General features: G+C 39.1%; 1 protein-coding gene across 4 annotated transcripts in view; it reads left to right on the forward strand.

The window, feature by feature from the left end:
• The window catches only part of RABGAP1L (RAB GTPase activating protein 1 like), a 657,985-nt gene that overhangs the window by 487,274 nt on the left and 145,602 nt on the right, over positions 1 to 25,109 (forward strand). Inside the window, exon 19 of one of the 4 annotated variants that reach the window (XM_065936089.1) lies at positions 11,958 to 12,008. The exons of 2 other annotated variants lie outside the window; for them this stretch is intronic. In XM_065936089.1, the coding sequence (XP_065792161.1) occupies positions 11,958 to 11,993 (36 nt within the window). In that variant the 3' untranslated portion in view covers positions 11,994 to 12,008. Of the gene's footprint in view, positions 1 to 11,957; positions 12,009 to 19,663; positions 19,859 to 25,109 lie in introns of those variants that run through there. One more of the 4 variants, XM_065936090.1, reaches the window with a different exon arrangement.

Here is a 25,109-nt window from a genome sequence, read left to right on the forward strand (position 1 = left end):
TCTCCCATTTTATTAATGGTTTCAGGGAGGCCAGCTCTAAAACCACAAGTTTGAGTGGGAAGGCAACATCCTTCATTTGATCTTTGCCTCTTGACTGTGTCCATATTTTGGCTGAGAAGTCTTAATGAGAGATACTTATGGAAAAATATAGACCCTGTGTATCCTTCTATTGGGGGGACAGGCTAAAGTTTCCAACTCTGAGGCGTCAGATCACTGTACTCGGTCAGTTCAGTGTATAGACCACTTTGCATCCATTTTCTCTAGAGTGACAGGTGGCACTTTACCAGTGAAGACAAAATGTCTCCAGATAGTACCAAGTGTCTGCTGGGGAGCAAAATCACCCATGGTTGTGAAATGTTGCTTTATACCTCTTAGAATAACCTTTATGTATATGGCCAAAGCAGAATTTGATCCATAGTGAAGAGAAAAACCAACTGATCAAAATATGCCCAGGTGTTATAATTAGCAGTGACATTAACATGGTAATTATGACTTTATTTCATATGTTCAAAAAGTTAAGCAAAGAAATTGAAGATACTAAAAAATAGACCCAAATTGAATTTTAAGAGATAAAAATTAATATGTTTAATAAAACTAAGAAATATTAAACGAGGTTAATGGTAGATGTGATATTATAGAAGAAAAAGATTAATGAACTTAAAGACATAGCAGTTGAAACTATGCAAAATTTAAAGTGAAGATGGGATTTTTGAAAAGAAAGGAATAATGAATTGTTAGACACTGCAAAACCCTCCTGGGTGTGTAATTGGGGTCCCTGAAGAAGAAACAGGGGAGAATGGGCAGAAAAACATTTGAAAAAATGATGCCTGATGTTTTCCCAAATTTGATAGAAGCTATAAAATCCACGAATTCAAGTTCAGTTAAATTCCAAGCAAAAGGAACATGAAGAAAAATGCACCAAGACATGTCATAATCAAATTGCTCAAAACCATTGATAAAATCTTTAAATTGCCAAAGGAAAAAGACATATTATCTACGAAAGAACAAAGATCAATATTTAGCAGCTTTCTTTTTAGGCACAATGCTAGCAATAAGACAGTGGAATGACATCTTTAAAGTATAAACAAGAAAGGGAAACATTTTTAAAAAACTGAGGTAAAATACTTTTACAGGTACACAAAACCTGAATGAATTCATCACTAGCAAATACAGATTGCTGAAAATGTTAAAGGAAGTCCTTTGGCTGAGGAGTGAATATATAAAACCTTTTCCTGATTAATTATCTTTAAAATATAATTCACTGTTTAAACAAAAGGAATAACTCTGTGTTGTGGGGTAATTGAGATGAAGCAGATGCTCACAGACACAGTTCAGAGCTATGGTGACTTGATGCTGAGTCCAGTTCCCAGATAAGGAGCCACTCTCCCTCCTTGGGGTGTGTGTTGCTTCCATAACTGCTCAGCTTGCTGCAAAACAAATGTTTAATGTTGGTTTTGCTTTTTGTCTTTTTTTTTTTTTTTTTGTAAAAATGAAAGTCTTCTTTGGATTTCTTTAGTTAGTGAAAACAGATTCTAATGTAAGTCTTTCATAAAAGTGAAGTGCTATAAGTGAACTTTCAGAAAGCATGGGATACCTGGAATAGAATAAAAGCCAGGAGGGAAGAAATGGTAGTATGACCATTGCACAACATGTATACTGTATGTGAAGTGTACAATATCATAAGTTAAAGGAACCCTAAGTGAAGTGAAATGAAAGTTGCTCAGTCGTGTCCAACTCTTTGTGACCCTATTGGATTGTCCATGGAATTCTCTAGGCCAGAATTACCCACTGGAGTGGGTAACCATTCCCTTCTCTAGATGATCTTCCCAACCCAGGGATCAAACCCATGTCTCCCACATTGCAGGCAGATTCTCTGCCAGCTGAGCCACAATGGAAACCCTACTAAAATAACAAAACAAGGAATTTCAACTAGTAAGCCAACAAAGAAATAAAATAGAACCAAAAAAATTTAATCTAAAAGAAGCAGGAAGGACTTCCCTGGTGGTCCAGTGGTTAAGAATCTGCGTTCCAGTGCAAGGGATGCAGGTTCGATCCCTGGTCAGGGAACTAAGATCCCATGTGCTCTGAGGCAACCAAATCTGGACACCACAACTACTGAGCCCTTGCACTCTATAGTCCACATGCTGCAACGAAGACCCAGTGCAGACAGAATAAATAAAAAAGCAGGAAAAGAAAAGGGGAAAAGAGTAGGTCAAACAAACAGAGAACACATGTCAAGATGATAAACGTTTATGCACCTAATAAAGACTTCTCAGCAGACTGACCAGGGTAAAAAACTGGAGAAGACAAAATTACCAAGAAGAGAAACGAGAAAGATAATGTCACTGCAGATTTTACAAACATTAAAAAGATTAGTAAAAGATTATGAACAACTTTATGACAGTAAATTTGACAGCTTGATGAAATGGACAAATTCCTCAAAAAATACAAACTGCAAAAGCTCATTGAAGAAGAAAGCGATCACCTAAATAGCCCTGTATCTATTAAGGAGTACTGTTTACATAATATGTTTAATTTTGAAACTTGAAATTTTCAATAACTGTAGAAATTGAAGCATGGACACATGGATACTAGATTCCAACATGGGCTTCCCTGGTGGCTTAGTGGTAAAGAAACTGCCTGCCAGTGCAGGAAACACAGGCGCCGCAAGTTCGGTCCCTGGATGAGTAAGATCCCCTGAGGAGGGAATGCTAACCCACTCCGGTACTCTAACCTGGGAAATTCCATGGACAGAGGAGCCTGGCAGGCTATAGTCCATGGGGTTGCAAAGAGTCGGACACAACTGAGCACACATGCATGTAATCTTGTGTCTTAAGACAGAGAAGCTGCTCAGAAAAGCAACTGTTTGAATATATGATCAGAAGATTTCATTGTTTACTTCCTACTTAGTCATAACTCTCTAGTTAGACTGGGAGAAAAAAGGCATTCTGCAGAGATGGTACCATTGATGCTTCCCCAGTTTTCTACTCTTCAGGACCCTTACTTTCTGCTCACTCCTTTGGTGGGTTCCTCTTTTTCCTCAGCTTTTAGCAATAGATTTGTCTTTGGGCCTTCTTAATTTTTGAATTGCATAAATTTGATTTCCAAAGAAGATAATTCCTAAATTTTGTCCTTGCTCAAGTTCCAGTTTTATATCTTTAGCCACCTTGTATAATGTTTTCAGAGTCCCTTGACATTTCTTTTTCATTATTACCTTTATCATTATTGTTTAAAGTTTATTTTTGATTGGATGATAATTGCTTTACAATATTGTGTTGGTTTCTGCCATACATCAACATGAGTCATTCATAGGTATACATATGTCACTTCTCTCCTAAACCTCCCTCCCACCCCATCTGACCCCTATCTTGATCATTATTCATGTGTGGGTAAGGCAACTATATACACACAACTTCAGGGGGCGCCATTTACATAGATAATGACCTGCACATCTGTCATGTCCCTGATTGTTATACTGTATTCATCTTTTCATTCTTTCATTGAAAGTCTTTGAGCTAAAATCTATCCTGAAACCATCTTTATTTCACATATCATGTCCCTTTTGCTCTGTTTATACAGAGCCTTCCTAGCCCCTATGTTTTAGCTTAAGTCCTACCCCCTTTAAAGAATGGTTCCTGACTCTTTCTGCCTGAAATGAGCATCTACTGCAATTATACAATGCATCATTCACTCTTTTGTTTTATTTAGCTATTTCATATGTAGTTGTTCTGCATTCTCTAGTTAGACTGTTTATTTCTTAGAGATAGTCTGAAGCTTACTTTTCCTCCCCCAGAGCGGCACCTGAGTTTCTGCGTGTTCGGTAAGCATCCTCATTCCAGGATTGATGCACAGAGTAGCAAAGGGCCACAGGATTTACCTCATCTTTTTGCAGTTGTTGTATTTAAGTAGATTGCACCTCATCGAAAGCAATATCTGAAGTAGTTTTGTTTTTCCCCTAAAGATCTCTGCTTTGTTTTCAAGTGTCACATTGGAGAGAAGGAAACCACACTAACCCTTGCTTCTTTTGTTTAATATTTGTTGATTGTTTATCCAGTAAATGCATATCTTTTCACATAGACTATATATGCTGAAAACTCCTGTTTTTGAATAGAAAAGTCTCATGTTTCCCAAATTAAGTATTTTTAATTTAAATAATTATACACCGATTAAAATTTCCCTCAATTAACTTTACTAGTGTCAAGCACAGGGCTCAGACACTGTTTACATCCTTTTTTCCTATATTTAATAGGACTTCACTGACTCCTAAAGATTGAAAATGGAGTTCAGATACCTTAGACTATTCCTAAAAACCTTTTACACTCTTCACATGGGTGGTTCTCATCACTTGTCTCTACTCTGGCTAAACTGAAGTAGAATCAGATTAGCCTCATGCACTTTGGACTTGTCTGCTTTCTGTCTAAGCATAGGCTTTTAGTCTTTGTAAATCTACATGTTTTGCAGGTCAGGCTCACATCTGACCTCTGTTATCATTTACCTTCCTCCATGTTTACATTACAATCCTAAATAGAGATAACTCAAGAAATACTGGCAAAATGAGAACTGTAGCCTGGGATACAGTCTCTCAGATAGCTCTGAGAAACTACTCCAAAGAGGTGAGGGAAGAGGTCAGTACATATGTGATTTTGGTGAAGAGCAGGGTACATGAAGTCAAGTACAGTTTTGGCAGAAATTTACTGCTAGTCACAGGAAGATTACTGCTAGTCACGAGGAACTGATGTGTCTGTTAATGATTTTAGTGCTTTTGTAGATACGAGAGGATATTTTATGAGAAATTGGTCTCATAAAATCTTCTGAAAATAATCTAACCACCTGAAGGCTTGTTCTATCAGTTTTCCCCAGAGCAGAGTGCTGCGTTCCCCATCTCCACCCTGAACTCCTTTCAGGGTGTGTTGAAGGTCAGTGACTGCAGTGGCTAGTGACTTCATTCTTATAGAACCAGATGGCAGGCAACAATTTTTAGTTGGCATTTGCTAAAGTAAGTGCTTTTAAATACCTGCTTCACTTAACTGCCTTTTAAAAAACTTGAGGGGAGCTCTTTGAAATAAGCTTGTTCATTTGTTAATGTATGTCATGTTCCTTCTTCAGTGTGAAGGAAAGGAGCTGCATATGAAGTGTTCTTTGTTTTTGTAGAGAAGGCAGCTTACTTACTAGACCTTACATTCTCACTTACTGCTCATTTAGTGATAACCAGGGTGTCCCTAGACAATTGAATAGTGCTACTGGATCAGCTTCTGCTTAGTTCAGCTTAATATATTGTGGTTTGAACTCCATTAATAATTAGACTTTCAGAGAAAGTGACCAAACCAATTGATCTTTTAACCAACTTTGTACCTCAAAGTCAGCAACTTTTAAGAGAGACACAGTGTTCATATATCATGGGTGTTTTCTCTGTAGTGTGCCTTTTCCCCTGACTTGGTAAAGAATATTTTCTCTGACAGTTTTGTATCAGCAAGTTATATAAAGGAGGACATAATAAGCTACATGTATTTGGAAAGTTACACAAAGATAACGAAGAGCTGTTTTTTCTTCATGATGTTTCTCAGATTCAAGCATGGCTCTGTTTCCATGACAACCACACCGGTCCAGGCTCTCATTTTCTCACATTTAGCATTCTGCAAGAGCTTTATAACTTGTCTGCCTTTGATGTCTTCCTCTCTTAAACTCCCTTGCCCTCAGCTACCAGATTAGTTGTTCTAAATATTATCTTCACTGTATCTTCACCTCTCTGTTGTCCACTATAAGCACATTCTCTAGCATTTCATTTTCATCATAATCTAGCTTCAGATGTACCTACTGCCTCAACTGTACCCACTGGGCGTGTGACCACACACTGTCATGTAGACATCCTAATTGTCCCACTCATGAGGTGAGATCTCTGCCGTGAAGTCTATGATGCCATTGAGGGTAGAGAACACATTATGTGCTGGTTTTCCCATCTGTCTAGTACCTAGCACAACTCTGAGACCATGGCATACACACAGAGAATGGAATATTTCCTCTTTCATCCCTTGCCCTTGGGTTCATTTATTCTTTTCTATCCCCACTGGGCTTAAGGGCTACTTCTGATTGTTTTGTGTTCAACTTCCTTTTCTTTCCTAAAGTTGTCAACAGTAATATAGCATATATTATCCACAGCTTGCAGGACACTTTAAAAACCATTATGATATCTTTGTTTTTAAATATAGAAATCTCTCCTTTACCAAAAACCACAGTGACTCAGCTACTTGCATGTCTAAAATGGTTTCTGTATTTTTCTGTGGCCAGTCTTTATGATGGTTATAGATTAATAGTAGGCTTTTTGGAGGTATAACATTTGTTATTAATCATGGTATTGCTGTAGTTAACCAGGTAGATTGATTTAGTTGGAGTATCATCTCTTTCTTTAATGTGTATAGACGTAGGTTTGGGGGCAAAAAAAACTTGACATTCATAAAGGATACATTAAAGATATTCTTAAATTTCCTAATTTTTTAATACCTCTTTTTTTATTCAGTTTATTAATAAAATTGAGATAAAGTAACTGTCTTGCAATGAGAACATATAATAACTGAGAAGAATGAGACTGTAAGCTAAGGTTACTCACCATCTGCTACATGGGAATAACTAAATTCATTCCTTAGCAAACTCATAAGGTGCCATGTTGTGGCCTCATGGGGTCTCTCAGAGAGCCGAAGCAATAAATATTAAATCTATAAATGTCAAAGAGTCACTTTCATTGACTATTGGTTGCTAAAGAAAAGAGAGATTCAAAAGGCCCTGTAAAATAATAATCTTCTAAAGTAAAAATGAGTGAGTGAATGAAAGAAGCTAAGACAAGAACCTTATTTTATGGTTATATTTTTCTAATAGCTTGTCAATCAAGATAATTTAAAAGCTCTCTCTCTTCTCCCCTGTAAGCTTTGCCATGGTACTTTCTAGTTGCAGAGAAAGATAATACATAAGAAAGGAATAAACAATTTCAAATAGTAATAAATGTCATGAAAGAAATAATACAGAGGAATCTAAGTGTTACACTACTACCTGCTACTAGATAATCTGGTAAGAAAAGTCCTCCAGGAGCTAAATAACATTTGAGTCAAATGTTGCCGTGGAACCAACCATATGTAAATTGGAGGCAACAGGAAGTGCAAAGGCCCTGAGGCAGGAAAAGCTTTATATGTTCAAAACAGAAAGGAGGCTAGTGTGACTGGAGCCTAGTGAGTGAGTGAGCAAGATGTAAAGAGGATGGAGTTGTGGTCAGAGATTTAGGCAGGGGCTGAATCAGTAGAGACCTGTAATGAACAGAAATACATTGGCCTTTGAGTAACATGGGAAGGCAGTGTAAGTTTTAATCAGGAAGAAATTTGATGTGATTTATGGTTTTAAGACATCGTTTTGAATGAGGAATTCTGGCGTGTGGAATGTAGGTTGAGAAGAGGCAAGAACAGAAACAAAGAGACTAATTAAGATGTTATTTCAAGCCCAGTGAGGAGGTGATGGTGCCTTAGATCAAGGTAATGACAAGATGGAAAAAGAGGACAGATTTCAGATAGTTTTGTGGATAGGGCTGACAGGACTTACAGATAAATTGGGTTTAGAAGGCAGAAGGGAAGTGAGAAATCAAGGATGTTGCAGAGATGGGGCAAACTGATTTTTCAAACCATGAGCAAATCCTTTGTTTTAGCAGTGATATTACCACAACATATTATGGGAATGAAGTGAGGTCATGTGTGGAAGCAGATGATACAGGTCTGGCCCACAGTAGAAACTTACGAGGTTTTTGTTTTTACCCTCACCTCGGGATGTTTTTATTAGGAGCTTGTAGTCTCACATTACTATTTATTTTGGTCACCAGATTTCAAAAGCATATGATTAGAATATCCATTGGTGAGTATGATGTGAGATTCAATCATTCATCAACTCAGTAAGTGTTCCCTGAGCTCCTTCTATAGGCAGTTACTGTACTGAGTGCTGGAACATACTGGTGAGTGAAACTAATGCAGTAATAGAATTTTTCTGTCTGTTGGGTTGATCATTTCCCTAACAGTGTAATTATACAATTAGTTATTAAAGTACATCTGGGATGATTAAGAAAACTATCCAAGTAAACTGTGAGAACAGTTCTTCATAATTTCCATGTGTGTTAGTTGCTCAGTCATGTCCAACTCTTTGCAGCTCTGTGGACTGTAGCCTACTAGGCTCCTCTGTCTATGGGATTCTCCAGGCCAGAATACTGGAGTGGGTAGCCATTCCCTTCTTCAGGGGATCTTCCCAACCTAGGGATCGAACCTGGGTCTCCTGCATTGCAGGCAGATTCTCTTCATAACTTCCATAGTTCCCTAATTTACTTCATTTATTCCCTTGTTTCACCTTGCATATGACTACCAGTGATTCCTAAACCCATCCGTTGGCTCCATATTCTATTTCCCATAGCCTATAGAACATCTCCAACGAATTGCCGCATATTCCTCACTAACCGATTTCATCCTCCACACTTCGTCTCCAGCAGTCTCCCTATCGATTAATGCTTTTACCAGCATCCCAGTTTACCAAGCTAGAAATAAATATTAGCAACTTCATAGTATTACTATTTAAAGTGGGACTCAAAGAGGTTAACTTTCCTAAAGTCATGCAACTAATTGGACTTGAAATTGTGGTTTTAAAGCCAGGTCTCTCTGATATCTCAGCTTTTATTTTCTCTGTGACAACAGTTTTAAGGATTGTTATAATTTTTAAAGAAAAAATAATGGAGGAAATCATTCTAGAAAGAGGAAATAACCCTTTATAAAGCTCAGATGGACTTCCTCGTGGTCCAGTGGTTAAGACTCTGCTCTTCAGATGCAGTGGGCGTAGATTCAGTTCTTGGTCAAGGAACTAAGACCCACATGCTATGTGGTACAACCAAAAGAAATTAAAAGGCTCAGAAATATTAAAGCATCAATATCTCTATCCAGAGAAATGTTTATCTATCCCTCCCATGAATTATATTATCCATTTCAAATGCTGAACCATTTCAACAAATATTTATAGAATAGCCATGTGTCTCAAGTAATTGCCTCTATTAAGTTTTTAGGACAAAAAGAAGGCTAATACACGATACCTATCTCTAAGTGTCTCAGTAGGGGAGAAGGACCCTAAGTGTTGATTTTGATACTTAAGGTAGCAGCTTATTAAAGTATAAGACTACGAGTGTTATGAGAAAGAGAGCAAAGGAGGAAAGAGACCAAGCAGAAAGGCCATGCCCCCAACCCTGGGATTGAGGGAGGGTTCCAGCCAGAGGTAATACAAGAGCTGACTTTTAACAAATTAGGAAAAGGTAAGTGAAACTAGAGGGGAAGCACAGCTCAACAAAAGGAGAGAGCAAGAACAAAGATGTTAAGGTATGTAGTTACCTGATTGTAGGGGGAGGGGAACTTCAAGTAACTTGAGTATCACAGATTATAGAAGTCCCAGCATGTCATACTAAGGCTGAACTCAAATCAGAAGCATTGGGAATGAAGAAGAGAGGATAGGTTTGAGAGATGATGAGATTAAATCAGCCACTCTTGAATGATGGGTTGAGTGGGAGAAGTGGAGGTAAAAAGAGGACTCTAGGATGACCCCCAGGTGTCTGCTAGGGTGATTGGGTAGATGAGGATACTGCTCACTAGGATGGGAAATATAAGAGGAGGGCCTGCATTGGGAAAGAAATGGTGACCTTGGACATGCCAGGATGACTTTGCATGTGAGGCTGCATTTGTCCAGGAAGAAGAGATACATAGACTGGGAGCTCTGGAGAGAGGTCTGATCTCAGGATTGGGTTGTCCAGTAGTAAAAAAAAAAAAAAAAAAAAAAAGGTATGGGTACATAAGTTGTTTTTGTAATTTCTTTTAGAACCAAGACATGTTAGTCAGTAATTAATAAATAAATAAATAAATTTATTTATTTAAAATAAATAAAAAATTTAAAATGACACATTGGTCACTCTATATGACTATGAAAATCCTGTAGTTTCCACTGGACTAACTTGACTATTCTCTAGAATCTAGCTTCCACCTCCTTCTTTGTTTCAAATAACTCAAACTAGACTTAAAATACTTATATATCAGATGTGTAAATTATAGTTGCAGGTGCCATTTAGTAGCTACATGGTCTTGTAGCTACAAGTCACTTTATTTCTTTTTTAAGCTCAGATGCCTCCTTTGTAAAATGGGTGTGTGTGTGTGTGATTAGTCACTCAGTTGTGTCCGACCCTTTGTGACCCCATGGACTATAGTCCTCCAGGCTCCTCTGTCCATGGGGATTCTCCAGGCAAGCATACTGGAGAGGGTTACCATGTTCTCCTCTAGGGGATCTTCCCAATTCAGGCATCAAACCCAGGTCTCCCACATTGTAGGTGGATTCTTTACCTTCAGAGCCAGTAGGGAAGCCCAAAATGAGTGTACTTGGTTGTTAAGGTTAATTGCAGTAATAGGCCTTGGTATAATTCACGGCTGTTGCGTGTGTGCTAAGTCACTTTAGTCGTGTCCAACTCTGTGCAACCCTATGGACTGTAGCTTGCCAGTCCGTGGGATTCTGCAAGCAAGAATACTGGAGTGAGTTGCCATGCCCTCCTCAGGGGATCTTCCCAACCCAAGGATCGAACCTGCATCTCTTAGGTCTCCTGTATTGACAGGCAAGTTCTCTACCGCTAGCACCACCTGTGAAGCCCAATTCTTGGCTGTTATAGGCTCCAAATAAACGGTAACTATTATTATTTATACTTTCAGTCACTTAAATATTTATCAAGGATTTGTGATGTGTAAGTTGTTTTGTTAGACTCTGCTTGAAACAAATATATGTGTGAGGTAGGGGAAGGAGCCCACCGAGCAGGAAAGACCCTCACACACTTGTTCACTTGTTCCCGTCATCCTACAAGACAGCTTGTGGCAGCGCTCAGCGTGTACAGGGCTGAATGTACAAGGGAGGTGGAGAGAAAGCCCGTCACCTCCAGTGAAAGTAAAGGAGAAAATCCCCTCCACTCTCACCAGCTTGCTACTTCTGAAATTCTACTGAATCCATTCGAAGCCATGAGTGGGAAGTAGGAAAGAGGGAACTAGCATAGTCTATTAGCATCTTGATTTCAGAACGTGGACTTAGCTGTTCAGAAAAAAAAATTGAATGTCCTCATCTTGACATATTCATTTTGTGGAAACAAATTCACTTGCTAATACATGAACTGACCCATATAACTCCTCCACTGAAAATATTATTTTTCACAGTGACAGCTGTTAGACTACACCTAGCATTCTATGTAACACAAAGATTCCGGAGATAGCAAATTTAATAGAAACTGGAGATGGACCGTGAGAAGGAGGAAGAGGCAGTTCACAACTTATAAGATGAATATAGCACCTCATTATTTTCAACAACAATGACAAAACACAGAGAAAAAGTAAAATGCCGGTCTAGCTTGAGACCATCAAGGAACAGTCTAGATTCAATATGTCATCGTTTTAATCTCTATTTAAAATTAAAAAACAGACCTTTGGGGTTTCCCTGGTGATCCAGTGGTTAAGAACTTGCCTGCCGATGCAGGGGACATGTATTGCATCCCTGGTCTGGGAAGATCCCATATACTGTGAGAAACTAAGTCCGTGAGCCACAATCACTGAGCTCACAGGAGGCAACTACAGAGGCCCGCGTGCATAGAGTCTGTGCTCTGCAACAAGAGAAGCCACTGCAACTAGAGAGTTGCCGCCACTCACCACAACTAGAGAAAACCTGCGCCAGAAACGAAGACCCAGTGCAGCCAGAAATAAATCATTAGGTTGGTGCAAAAGTAATCACGGCTTTTATATTGTTGAAATTTGCCATTTGATATTGAAGTACATTCTTAACTAAATGTGGTTATGTTATACATCATTTTAATGCGCATTTGTCACTTTATGTTTTTTTGCTAATGACATTACTTGCTGTGTATTTTATATTTATTTTAGATTATGGAAATGATGTTAGACAAGAAGCAAATTTGAGCGATTTTCTATTTGAGTTCAAAATGGGTCATAAAGCAGCAGAGACAACTCGCAATATCAACAATGTATTTGGCTCAGAAACTGCTAACGAATGTACAGTGCAGTGGTGCTGTAAGAAGTTTTGCAAAGGAGACAAGAGCCTTGAAGATGAGGAGCGGAGTAGTAGCCAGCCATCAGAAGGTGACAGTGACTAATTGAGAGCAATCATCGAAGCTAATCCTCTTACAACTATTAATACACAAGAAATTGCCAAAGAACTCAGTATCAACCATTCTGCTGTCATTAGCATTTGAAGCAAATTAAAAAGGTGATAAAGCTTGATAAGTGGGTGCCTTATGAGCTGACCACAAATCAAAACAATCATAGTTTTTGTTGTCTTCTCTTAATTTACACAACAACAGTGAACCATTTCTCAATGAGACTGAGAGGTGTGACAAAAAGTGGATTGTACACCACAACCAGTGACGACCAACTCAGTGGTGGAACCAAGAAGCAGCTCCAAAGCACTTCTTAAAGCCAAACTTGTACCAAAAAATGGTCATGGTCACTGTTTGTTGGTCTGCTGTCCATCTGATCCACTTCAGCTTCCTGATCCTGGTGAAACCATTACATCTGAGAAGTATGCACAGCAAATCAGTGAGATTCACTGAACACTACAAGGTCTGCAACCGGCATTGGTCAACAGAAAGAGCCCAGTTCTTCTCCATGACAACGCCTGAGTGCACATCACACAACCAACATGAGGTTGGTTTATCAAAAGATAAATGAATTGAGCTAGGAAGTTTTGCCTCATCCACCATATTCACCTGACCTCTTGCTGACTCAAGCATCTTGACAATTTTGCAGGAAAAAGCCTTCCACAACCAGCAGGAGGCAGAAAATGCTTTCCAAGAGTTTACGGAATCCCAAAGGATGTATTTTTACACTACAAGAATAAACAAACTTATTTCTTGTTGACAAAAATGTGTTGATTGTAGTGGTACCTATTTTGATTAATAAAGATGTGTTTGAGCCTATTTATTATAATGACTTAAAATTCATGGTCCAAAACCACAATTACATTTGTACCAACCTATTAATTAATTAAATAATTAATTAAAAATAACAGACCTCTGCTACCATTTATGCCTTCTGCTTCAACTTGAAAATAAAGATGAGCCTCACACAAACTGTCCAGAGGAGGGAATTAATGAACCAAGTTAGCTTCCATTTTCAAGCCCGCATCACTAACATGGCTTCAAAAAAGCTGCTTTTATGTAGACACTGAGGCCGAGTGGCCAGTGTAGCTGGCCAGTGTAGCTTCTCTGTCTGATTGAAGAAGAGAGCACTTCTCAGTTCAAAACTAGAAGACAGGTGTGCTTTGTTATCACAAGTGTGTGTGTTTAGAAGTGTCTGTTATCGAGGTGGACTTTTGGAAGCCTCCTCTCAACTCAGATTTAAGTCTCTTAGGTTCATTCATATCAGATGGCAGGCACAGGCTTCAGACCAGTTCCATTAAAATGGTGGAGCACAGTCTTCCTTCTGAGAGTTGTTTTTTTTTTTTTTAATGGGCTCCATTACCGAAAGAGAGCAAGGTACAGAGCAGGAAATGCTAGGTTCTCTGCAGTGCAGTGGGGCTCTGGCTTCCTGGCTCTCCTTCAGGCATATTTTATGGTTGTGAACACGTCACTTATCTGCCACCTCAGTCTTTTCATCAATAGGACGAATGTGTGTGTTAGACTTTGATGTTTCTAGGGTCTAAAAACATTGCATTATTTTATGATTCTGTTAATCATAAAATCATTATTTCATGATTCTAGAGTTATCAAGTATATTAGTGTGGGTAATACTTTATTGAGATACACTGTCTAACAAAATCATCTCCTTGGAGCAGTAGGTGGGACTGTGAACAGTCTAGAATGGTCCAGAAACCAGCTTACAGGAGACCCAGTTATCAACAAGGATAATTAACTTGAAGAAAAGGAAACTGACTGTGTTCAGATATTTTCACCAACATCACATGGAAAAAAATCCTGTATCCTGGATTATTATAAAATACATGATCCAACTGAGTGCCCGGAAATCTCAGGTTTCTCACTTACCATAAGTAGTCCTTTTTAAATAAATATAAAGGTCCAGCAATACAAATAGTCAGTCTTTTGAGCTAACTGCCAACAAAGATAAGGAAACAGAGCAAAATGACCAACTCCCAAAGAGACTGTAGAAGTTCTTGCATTAATAAATTACGATTACTCTTAAATCTGATCACAAGAGTAAGTAACAAGGTAATAGTGATACTGCCATGACTATTCAGAATGTTATTGAATTGCTTTTGGTGGGGAAAAGTTCTCTCTTCTACTAAAAAAGTAAAACAAAAGAACTCCTTTAAGATAGCTATGCTTAAAGTGTCACAAGAAGTCAAAACTTTTCTAGAAAACTAGGTAAGTCTGTAATATTTTACAAGGATATTTTTTCTTCTTTGAGTTCCAATAATATTGTAAGCCATACCAGCCATGATATTAGTTAATTATGTATTTTCTTATTTTGAACTCTTAATTCCTCAGTGTGTGAGTCCCAACTACAAGATAAAGGTACTCATTTCCCTGTGATCCAAGTTGTATACTTAGTCTCATTACATTTCATTTTAGCCTTTTCTTCAAGTAGCTTGAATAATCCATAAAGACAGAAGCAGCCTCTGATATTTCTTTCTATGTCCAGAAGCACGAGGAACAGTGCTAAGCAGAACCAAGACTTGAATGGCATGGTGAGTTGTAGGGTTTTTACAGTTCTAAGATATCATACTACTTGATATTATTTATTAATTTTTGTTGGATCTTTAAAAAAAAAAAAAAACGTGAAAGTGTTAGTCAATCAGTCGTGTCTGACTCTTCCCAACCCCGTGGACTTTAGACCTCCAAGCTCCTCTGTTATGGAATTCTCCAGGCAAGAATACTGGAGTGGGTAGTATCCATTCTTGTTGGTTCTTAGGAATTTGCCAAACTGTTGAGGCCTCAGCTTTTTAAAAGTAGTCTAGAAGACAAAAAAGAAATAGAGAATTGAGTTTTTGAAGTTTTACCTGTCTTAGTTGAGAAGAGCATGAATCCTTTCGCTACTTACTATTCACCATCTAAATCTCAACTAAAGAGGCAGTTGGTCTTACAGGAGCATCTTTTATCGGTATTTGGGTAACTCTCTGTTAAAACATCCAGAGCCTTTTGTCTTTCTAGACTCTAACCCAGGTGAAGACGATGCATTTTACACTTGCTCTCCTCTTTTCTTGACTTTCTAGAAAGAATGAAAGAAATTCTAGGGTTATCTGGTACCCACCTTGTGTTAGGCACTAGGAGATAATTCCTTTCTATACATCAACTCATTAAATTTCAGAATGACTTGACTAGGTAGGCGATACTACCTTTTCACAGAGGCCCCAGAGTAGTAAGTACCTCATGCTTGTCATTCAGTTAGTAAGTGTGACTAAAGGATGATATTCATAAGAAATGCCCTGCTTTGCTCTCAGAGATCTGTTTAATTCTCATTACTCTTATAATTGGATCCAGGCCAATCCCGCTAGTCTAAACCCACTTCTGTCTGCATCTGTTGCAGACAGTGGAGACATGACTAGATCATAAGACACAGTGTGTTCCTCCTCCTCTTACAGAGTCCACATCCTGCTTTACCTTTGTGTTTGAATGCCTCCCTGATTTGAAGCTCCTGCAGAATTGGAAAGTGTTTTCCTTTTTTCACCTTTGTAACCCCTGAAGTAACTATGCACTCAGCATTCTTAATTACAGTTCCATAAATTAAGTCAAGTACGCTTTTCATTTTACAATGGAAATCTGTTTATGTTCTGCACATGGCCACAGTCAGTGGAGTGGCTCAGGAAGCGCTCTCAAGCCCAGAACTCTAATTAGGACGGCACCACCATGCACCTGCTTCCAGTGCTCCAGCATGAGGCTGCTGTTCTTTAGACGATGGCTTTGGGACCACTGCCTGGCCCTCTTTACCTCTCTCTCACTCTGCCTCATAGGATGACTTGTCCACATTTCCCATATTATCTTCAGTTTGCTGTTGAACTTACTTTACAGAATTTTCTAAAAAATCTCCTAATGTAAGGAAATATGAGAAATCATGTATTATTAACTGGTTAATGCAGAGGAGTTTCTTTTCTATCATTAGTTTCAGTTTTGGCCTATTATACAACTCAAAAGTTTACTGTATTTATTGCTGAATCTGATGAGAGATAAATAATTTACTTGGGGAGTTGGGGAGGCATAAGGGGAAATGCTCATTGATATTACTCACTCTTCTAGGGCTTCAGAAATCACTAGTTACATTCTTTCTTTTTACCAAGTGATAATGTAGAATAATTACTTTCCTTGAGACTGATCAACAACCTATTCTTAAGGGGCAACCAACTTGAAAACAGGACCAGTGAGGTCATTGGCAGACAGTGGACACCTGCCAGGCTTGGTGGGCCTTCTGTACCACATCTTCCCACTGGGCATTTGATGTCACCACCTTTGCCCTTTCCACCAACTTTGCCATGTTCTGGGTCCATGGCAGGGTTGTGGTCACTCAGTGCTGTAGCTCCCTCCTCATCTTCATCCTCACTCTGTACTGTCCTGTCCGGGGAATGAAGCCCTAGGACCTAGTTCTGACCAGGATGTCAGCAGCTCCACCTTCTCCACCCACCACTGTTGCCAGTTCTGCACCTTCTGGTTCAGGATCTTGCTTCAGAGGCTGGTAGGAGTAGTCACCTAGACCTGCCCCCATGTCCTCCTGCCTCTTCCTCTAATCCCCTGTGCCTTCAGTAGGGCCCCAGTGTGACCCCAGTTCCTTAGCCTGATTGGAGGAGGTGTGCCCTGGACCCATGACACGTCCCGCTATAAATACTTCTGCCATCCCAGCAGGAGTCACCCCGAGCCCCAGCTGACTGCGCCATTTCCCTCTTCAAGAATAATACATACATTAGGGGAAGGATGATGGAGAGATTGGGAAAACTGAAACGTATTACCACCTCTTTGTAGTGCCTTTTACACAGCATCTTGTTAAATGTACCTAAATGTTTGAAGTGTAACCTGGCTTGCTCATTAAAATATCATATTTTAATTATTACACTTAATGTTAGTACATATATTTTTAACTTCTTTTGTGTGCATCAGAGCCAAACCCTAGAGTTCCGAAGTCTTTTGATTACTTTTTTACTTCTTTTTACCAGAGTTCTTTTGGATAATAAGTTTTTTGTTTCTGGTTTACATAAATTTAAAATAATGCTTCTGCTAGTGTTCTTTGAGACCAAGTCACATACATGGGAGCAACTCCTCTATCCTTTAAAAAAAAAGTCGATAATAAAAAAAAAAATCCTTTAAGTCAAGGAGTCACTGAATTCTTCCTTCTTGTTCAAGTCAAAATATCCCCTTGCTCTTAAATGTGAAGCTACTAAGGCAGTGCTCTTCACACAATAACACAATCTTTTCAAACAAAAGCTCATGTAGAACTCCACTATGTAAAGAAGATAAAAATGGAACTGTTTCTTATGTGTGGGGATGACGGTGTGTTTGTTTTGGTGGGGGGTAGTTAGGGATATGAGAGAACGTCTCCCTTCTTTCCCTTTCTGGCTGAACCAACTGCCCTCCTGGGTAACCTATCAGACATTTTCTCCAAATCCTTAGTGATCTGAAATGTATATATATATATTTTTTTTTTCTAATGGCTTTGAAAATTTTACATTATAATCTTTATATTTTTTAAGAAATAATTTTTGGAAGAAATAGAGGGTTTGACAGCAATATATGCACATCTTATTGAAGATATTTTGTTAATTAATACTTTAAATGTTTAACCAAAATAATGTTCTCCTGAAGTTTTGGAAAAAGAAACCAAACCATATTCTGTTAAAGAAGGCAACGTTTCCCTTAATCTTCAGTTCTGTAATTAATGTATTTTGGTAATCACTATCAGAGAGATGATCGTGATTTATGCCAATAAATGAGATCCATAACTCTTATTTGTCAGGTTAAGAAACTTAAGACTGAGAAGGAACTTGCTATGGCTCTCCTAGCCCCATTTCTCTGTACCATGCTACAGTTTTGTATGGAGAAACTGGTCTGGTATTCATGACCAACTCTAGAGATTTAGCACCAAGATTCTGGATATGTGTTAGTTAATTGTTAGGATAAAGTTAAGAAACTACACTGAGGGGGGATCTTGTCCTTTTGCCTTGATTTTGTGACAACTGATCATTCACACCAAGGAAATTAATGTAAAATGCAATACTAAGATTGTAAAATTTTAAACTATGGATAAGTCTCAGTTGTCTTATACAAGGCAGAACTAGACCAGAAAATATCAAAACAATGTTTAGAACTATTAACTGAGTGTTTATCAAAGTCTTTAGGTTAGGAAAGTTATTTCTGCTTTGAGACTCTCAACTTTAATAGTTCCTTAAAGGAAGGTATACTTTTATTATAATGTTGTAGATTTTTATGCTTTATCATATTGTGTATTTATAAAAATCTTCATTTTCACTGTGTTGTGCACCTGAAACTTATATAATATTTTACATCAACCATACCTCAATAAAAAATAAAAATAAATTTAAAAAAATCTTCCTTTCAGTTGCAGCTAGCCTCCCCAGAATGAATGCTGAGTTACTTTTGCATATCCTAGCACTGCAAGAAGTCATTACTGCATAAACACTTCAACTTGAGGGTGTGTCATTTCTTGGCTGCTCGGTCCTTGCTCTTCTGTCCATAATTGTCATCTTCCCCCAAGCCCCTCTTCTGTTAGAAATTTCAGTGATCTAACGAGAATTGGAGCCTCCCACTTTAAATATGTGGTATAAAATCAGACTGGTATCCATCGTTATTAGAAAGCAGGAGTGAGTAAAGGTCAGTCTTTTAGCCGGCAGACTGTCTGATTTTCCTGTGAGCATCACACGTTGGGAGAAGCTAGTTCATCTGTCTGTGGGTTTAGGATTCAACAGCATAAGCTGTCAGCCTAACACTGATTGACGGTGGACTGGGAGGGGAAGTGCATCTGCCCAGCGGCTCGCCATTGGCTTCCTATTACAGCATTCTCCCCCGAGACACAGTCTGCATGCTCATTCACCTACCTCCTTCTCTTCCCTCCCCTCCTTCCCTACCCCTTCATTACTGATTCACAGCGAGAGGCGGCAGCAGCAGCAGCAGCAGCAGCGCTGCTTGTCACGAACCAAGGATTGCAATGAGCTCATCCTTTTCTCCTTGCAGCTTCACAACTGCCCTGGCTTCCTGGCTACCGCTGCTGCTGTCGCTTCTCTCTCTCACACACATTCACACACACACACACACACACACACACACACTCACACCACTCTCTCATGCTAGACCCTTCTAAGCATCTTGTTCATTTTTACACATGTATGTGAACTCTCCTGCATCACTCTTGGCCATTTTCTTGTGTTCGATTGCTTTCACTGTTTTTTGGTTTTTTTTGTTGTTGTTGTTTTTAATTTAGATCAGCATTTAATTTCATTTCCAGTCTACTCTGGGGCTCTCTCACAGTGGATAATTGAGCCAAAATGTTTTTCTCGTGGAGACGTTAGCTGGCAATTCCCACCATAGACTGGCTTGTGCGTGCTCCCAGGGAGACCGAAGCCTGGCTCCCCTCCCACCGCAGTTCTCAAAATTGTGGATAAGAGATCCCGCTTTCTCATTCTGGATACCTACTTACTGCTCATGGAAGAAGGGGTGCCCTGCCCAGCCCCAGCTGCTAAGCTCACAGCTCCCGTCAAAAAGTCCCAGGACATGCACGACGAGAGGAGCAAGCTGGTGAATGAGTATGCGTGTCGAGTGCTGGAACTTCTGGGGATGGGGCATCGTCTGTTTGTGCCTCGGCTTCTGGCGGTGAGACTGTTTTTCATTGAACTTCATTTGTAGAGAATCTGCCACCCTCTGTGAGAATTCCTTGTGTCCCCGGAAGAGGCTTGTGGTCTCCTGTTTCCTTCCCCACTCTACCGGGAAGGAAGTGCTGAGTGGCCACTGCCCTGGGGCTCTGTCCGAGCCTGGTCCGCGCCACTCCTTAATTGACTGGAGGAGATATGGCTCTCCTCTCTGAGCCCACATCAGTGGCATTATCTCTCTGGCAGCAAAAAAGAAAGAGGTCTTATGACTGGCCAGGCTTAGCAGTAAACCAGGATACCCAAATGCTTGGTGGAGGCATTCTGTTATTTATGTCTCCAAAGGGTTAAATTTTACAACAGACATTATTATGACTTATCTAGACTATGTGTGGTTTGCTTTCTAACCTCTCTATTTGATATCCAGTTTGATTGTTTTAGTAGGGAATTTTATTCCCTAAAAATCATTGATTAGGAAATTACAGATTTCTCTCCTGGAATGTTTGAACTGTTTATCTGGAAACAGCTTGGGGCAGTTGGGTCTTTGCTGAGTCTGGGAAGTCTGATTTGCTTTTTTTAAAAAATTTAATTTCCTGAAGAAGAGAAAAAATTCACTCTTCCTCACTTCCCATCAAGGGTTAAAATTAAATACCCACAATCACTGGTGCAGGGTTTCTTTTTAGCGGTTTGAGAACTATACCTAGCAACTGTTCTATAATATAATTGGCCTACAGTAGTCCTATACCATTATTTGGTAATTGGGCAAGAATAATTTCGCTTTGTCTATTTTATACAGTGGAGTTTAATACCATTCTAGACTGTTCCTTCATTTGGTTCTCTCATATTTGAGTCTTTTCAGAAGTACAAGATTGACTTGACTGAATTTAACTCTCTCTCTCACGTATCTCCCTCTAGTATAGTTCATCTTTGTTTATACTTATCTTTACAAGTATTAACTCAATCTTAATGTATCTATTTACAAATAAATAGGGTCTCTCCTATATCATCATAACAGACATGTTAGGTAGCTGTGCACATAAGGGGTTTCTCACCCTGAAGAAAGTCTATTTATCACTGCAAGGTGAAGTTGAATGCAGTGATCAGCATACAGTTATAGGGAAGGGGGTGATATTTTTTGAGAAATACAGTTCCTTTGTAATTTAAGAAGGAAGAGCTCAAAATATATGTTTCAGTGCCCAGGTGAGGTCATCAGTGCTCACTTGAATTTTGTTTCCCTGAGTCACTTTTTTTTTTTTCTTAATAAAGGAGAAAACTGAAGAATCATGATCATATTAAAAAGGAGGGTTTGTTTTTTTAACAGTGAAATAAAAAGCATTTTAGGAGCTTTGACATTGAGAAGTGCTAAAATATATTTCACCAAATTATCTGCTCCTCTTTAAGGAATCAGTTTTTTCTCTAACGCATTTCTATATCCTTACAGAATGCTTACTTTGTCTCTGATAGGCTTCCACTGATAACTGTACAGTGACCTGGTACTGCCTTTCTTTGCCATTTACATTTTTAGCATTTTGAAGGGAAACATAAAGTCAATAATGAGAAATGTCTCTCATACCTACGTCTGCATCAGGGATGACTTTAAACTGCCTGTAGTGTAGAATGATTGTCAACAGTAAAAGCTGTAGTCTTCACAAGGTTCAGATCAGTGGGGGGCTCATAGACATCTGTATGTTGCAACTGTACAAACTTGGCTCGGTTGCCAAATTAGGTACCCAAGTAGGCACAGCCCTCACGTTGTTCTGGGCTCGAACACTACAGGTCATAGAGCCACTTGCAGTCTGTGTGAAAAGTGTATGCAGAGTTATCTGCAGGGCCATTTGGAAATCTCTGACTTTGTTACACAGCTTAAAAGATTGTTGATAGAATTAGGGTACTCTACATTCTGAGAAATCACATCACATGCCTTTAATTAGCAATATGGCTATGAATTGGGATCAGCTATCCAATGAGTTATTGCTCAAAGTTTAGTGTGTACCAGGGGGATGTCCAGTTGTTCAGCCATGTGTTATTGGACTGCCTAATGATAGGGGATCGATGGTTAATCTGCCCAGGGTGGTCCTAAGAGGAATCCTGCCACATGCAATGTTGTAATCTTTCCATTACCAGTCAGGAGGGAAGGAACTGAAGTTTAGGTTTTTAGTCATGTTTGCAATATGACTATGTAGGGGCTAACCACATACAAATCCCTGTTTTGCATTTAAGATCCCAGTAGTAATTTTTTCATATGAGGCCAGTTACTTTTCTTAATGAAACAGATCAAATTAAATGAAGATTTACCAAGACAGTGTTGTGGATTTGAACTCTGAGCCTTATATTTTGTTCCCTGAGGCACAGAGGGACCATCAAACTGCAGGAACATCAAGCACATTTGGAATTTTTGCTTATGGTCCTTCAAAGGTACACTTAGTAAAGAATAATTTCCCTTTAATAAATCAAGTACCAGTGTTCCACTTTAGATATTACCACAAGGCATAGATTCTCTGTGCAGACCCTCCAAGCATACGTTTCTTTGATGAAATTAAAATACCAAAGCAAGGGATACAGGTATCCTAGGTACCAGCTAAGTAATGTTGTCCTCTTCTAAAGCCCACACTTCCAAATGATTCTCAGACCTCCAGAAACTTTGCTCAATGGAATGGAAATCCTGTTAGACTCTATGCCTAAAGGAAGAAAAAGCCATTTGTGGTGAATATAGTGAAGGTGAGAAAGAGAACTGTGCCTAGATTTTTTCCCCCCAAATAATCCTCTAAAATAATTAAATCTAGATTTTTCTGCTTATCAGAGGCCTTTAAAGAAAGATTTGTCTTTGGAGAACAGCGAGAGGTTTGGAATAGAAGCATCTGGAGCTAACACTCAAATGTTAGAACTGTTCATTACCACCCACCCTGCCTTCTTCTCTCTCTCTCTCTTATTTTTTTAATCACTTGAAAATGTGATACTCTTGCACTGAATTTTTCAGTGGGAAAAACACTCCCAAAATGGTATTAACAGTGGCATACAGCCAGAGTTCATACTCCTCTGTAAGTGTGTGAAATTTGGAGAAAGAGAAGCTCTTACTCATGTTCAAAATCTTCCTGTCCTCCTAGATTTTTTTCTTTCTTCTTTTATATGACGTGGGAAATCATAATCAGATCACTGTATAACATGTCAATGTTGACTCTAGTCTCAGTACTGGTACTCTGGGCCCTGTGCGTGGTGAAACTGGAGGACTCACAGGCCGAGCACTGACATACACCTATAGCCAAATGCTCCTGCTGTTCCTCCAGCAGCCATCTAAGGTTTAATTTTGATCAGATTTCTTATGCTGTCAAACTGCATCCTAGTTTTTTTTTAATTTGTAAACTTCCTTAAAACATTAATTTTAAGGAGAAAATGAAAAAGCAGATGAGAAAGTTTTTCTCCCATTTTTACCTCTGTTGTTGACTGCTGCAAGGATTGATTACTCACTGAAGACAGACTCTATTGGATTGGTCAAAAGGTTCGTTCAGGTTTTTCCATAAACCAGAACAATCCTTTTGGCCAACTCAGTAACTCTTTAGAGAAGTTAAAGACCCGAGTATAAAAGTTGCCATGTTGGGACTTCGCTGGGGGTCCAGTGGCTCAGACTCCACAATCCCAATGCAGGGGACCCGGATGGTCAGGTAACTAGATCTCCCATGCCACAGCTAAAGACACCACATGCCACAATGAAGATTGAAGATGCACGCCATCTTCAATGTGGCATGAGGGTGCATGCCACAGCTAAGACCTGGTGCAGCCAGATAAATAAATAAAAATTTTTTTTTAGTTCACTCGGTAGTGTCCAACTCTTTGTGACCCCATGGGCTGAAGCCCATGTATACTTCTGATACCCCCCAAATATAAAAATCAATTTGTCTCTCAAAATAAGTGTTGCATCTCCTTTCTAATTTGCATCTGATAATTTTTTTACTTTTTAATAGTGGGTATGCTTGAAGTAAGCTTCCCTGGTGGCTCAGACGGTAAAGAATCTGCCTACGATGCAGGAGACATGGGTTCAATCCCTGTGTCAGGAAAATCGCCTGGAGAAGGGAATGACTACCAGCATCTTCTCCAGTATCTTGCCTGGAGAATCCCATGGACAGAGTAGCCTGGCAAACTACAGTCCACGAGGTTGCAAAGAGTTGGACACAAATGAGCAACTCACACTTTCAGGCAATCTGGAGCTTCATTAACACCAGCAGTGTCTTGAAAAGGCCAGTCACAGAGTACTCAGAATTCTGGTTTCCAGAGATGTCATCTGAGTTGGGCTGTATCTTTCTTCTTTTGTATGATCTCAGAAGCTGGACTTGAAACTAGGCCTTGGGCAGTATTAGAGAATTAGGTAACCATGCTGCCTGCAGGTGATAGACTGTTCCACACCATTTTGGATCATCTGTTTGTAGGTAACTAGAGGTTAGTTGCACTGACAATAGAAAAGGTGTGCTTAGAGGTTTTGAATGATGAAGAAAGCTACCAGTCCTGTTTCACTACAAACTCTATAAGCAGCCTGTCTTGAATTTTCCCAACAATTACCAGAGATAATCATCGGAACAAGTGTTACAGGTGAAATAGGATGTAGTATGTCTGGTATAACTGGTAGGTGGATGCTTTCTCAGCAATTCAGCCGTTGATATTTCAGTTGAAGAGACCCACTTTTGGGCTGAATTTGTTTCCAGTAACTGCCTTTCCCAGTTAAGGTGAGTTGATAGCACTTTATCCTGCTAAATATTTTCTCCACTACTTATTGCCACCATCTTTCAGTATCTATGAGGGAAGAAATAAGTCTGAGGTATACTGAAGCTTGGTTTTTTCCCTTGGCACTGTTAGTCTGGCTCTATTTTCTGATTACTAGTTTATGAATCTAAACCTGGGCCAACCTAGTCCCCTGTGAAAATGCCTGCTGTGTGAATTAATATTTTATTTTACATGTTTCTATTTAAAAGAGAAGCGAAGGGGAGAAAAAATTATGTATGTAGAGTGAAAGAGAGACAAAAGGAGGATTCATTCAGTTATTCAGTAAATTTTAGTTGAGTACCTCCTATAATCTAGGCATTAGTCTTATCACTGTGGATACAGTAAAGAACAAGACAGATAAGTCCCCTTTCTTTAGGATGAAAACAAACAAAAAACTAGAAAACGACTGGATGAAGAATGACTTGATAGGCTAGGAGGAAGAATTTAAGTGCTCAGAAAAGGTCTAACTCAAAATCTTATATTTGTGCTAAAATATAAATCACAAA

Source organism: Muntiacus reevesi, chromosome 5 (genome assembly GCF_963930625.1).
Source record: "Muntiacus reevesi chromosome 5, mMunRee1.1, whole genome shotgun sequence".
In the NCBI taxonomy this organism is placed as follows: domain Eukaryota; kingdom Metazoa; phylum Chordata; class Mammalia; order Artiodactyla; family Cervidae; genus Muntiacus; species Muntiacus reevesi.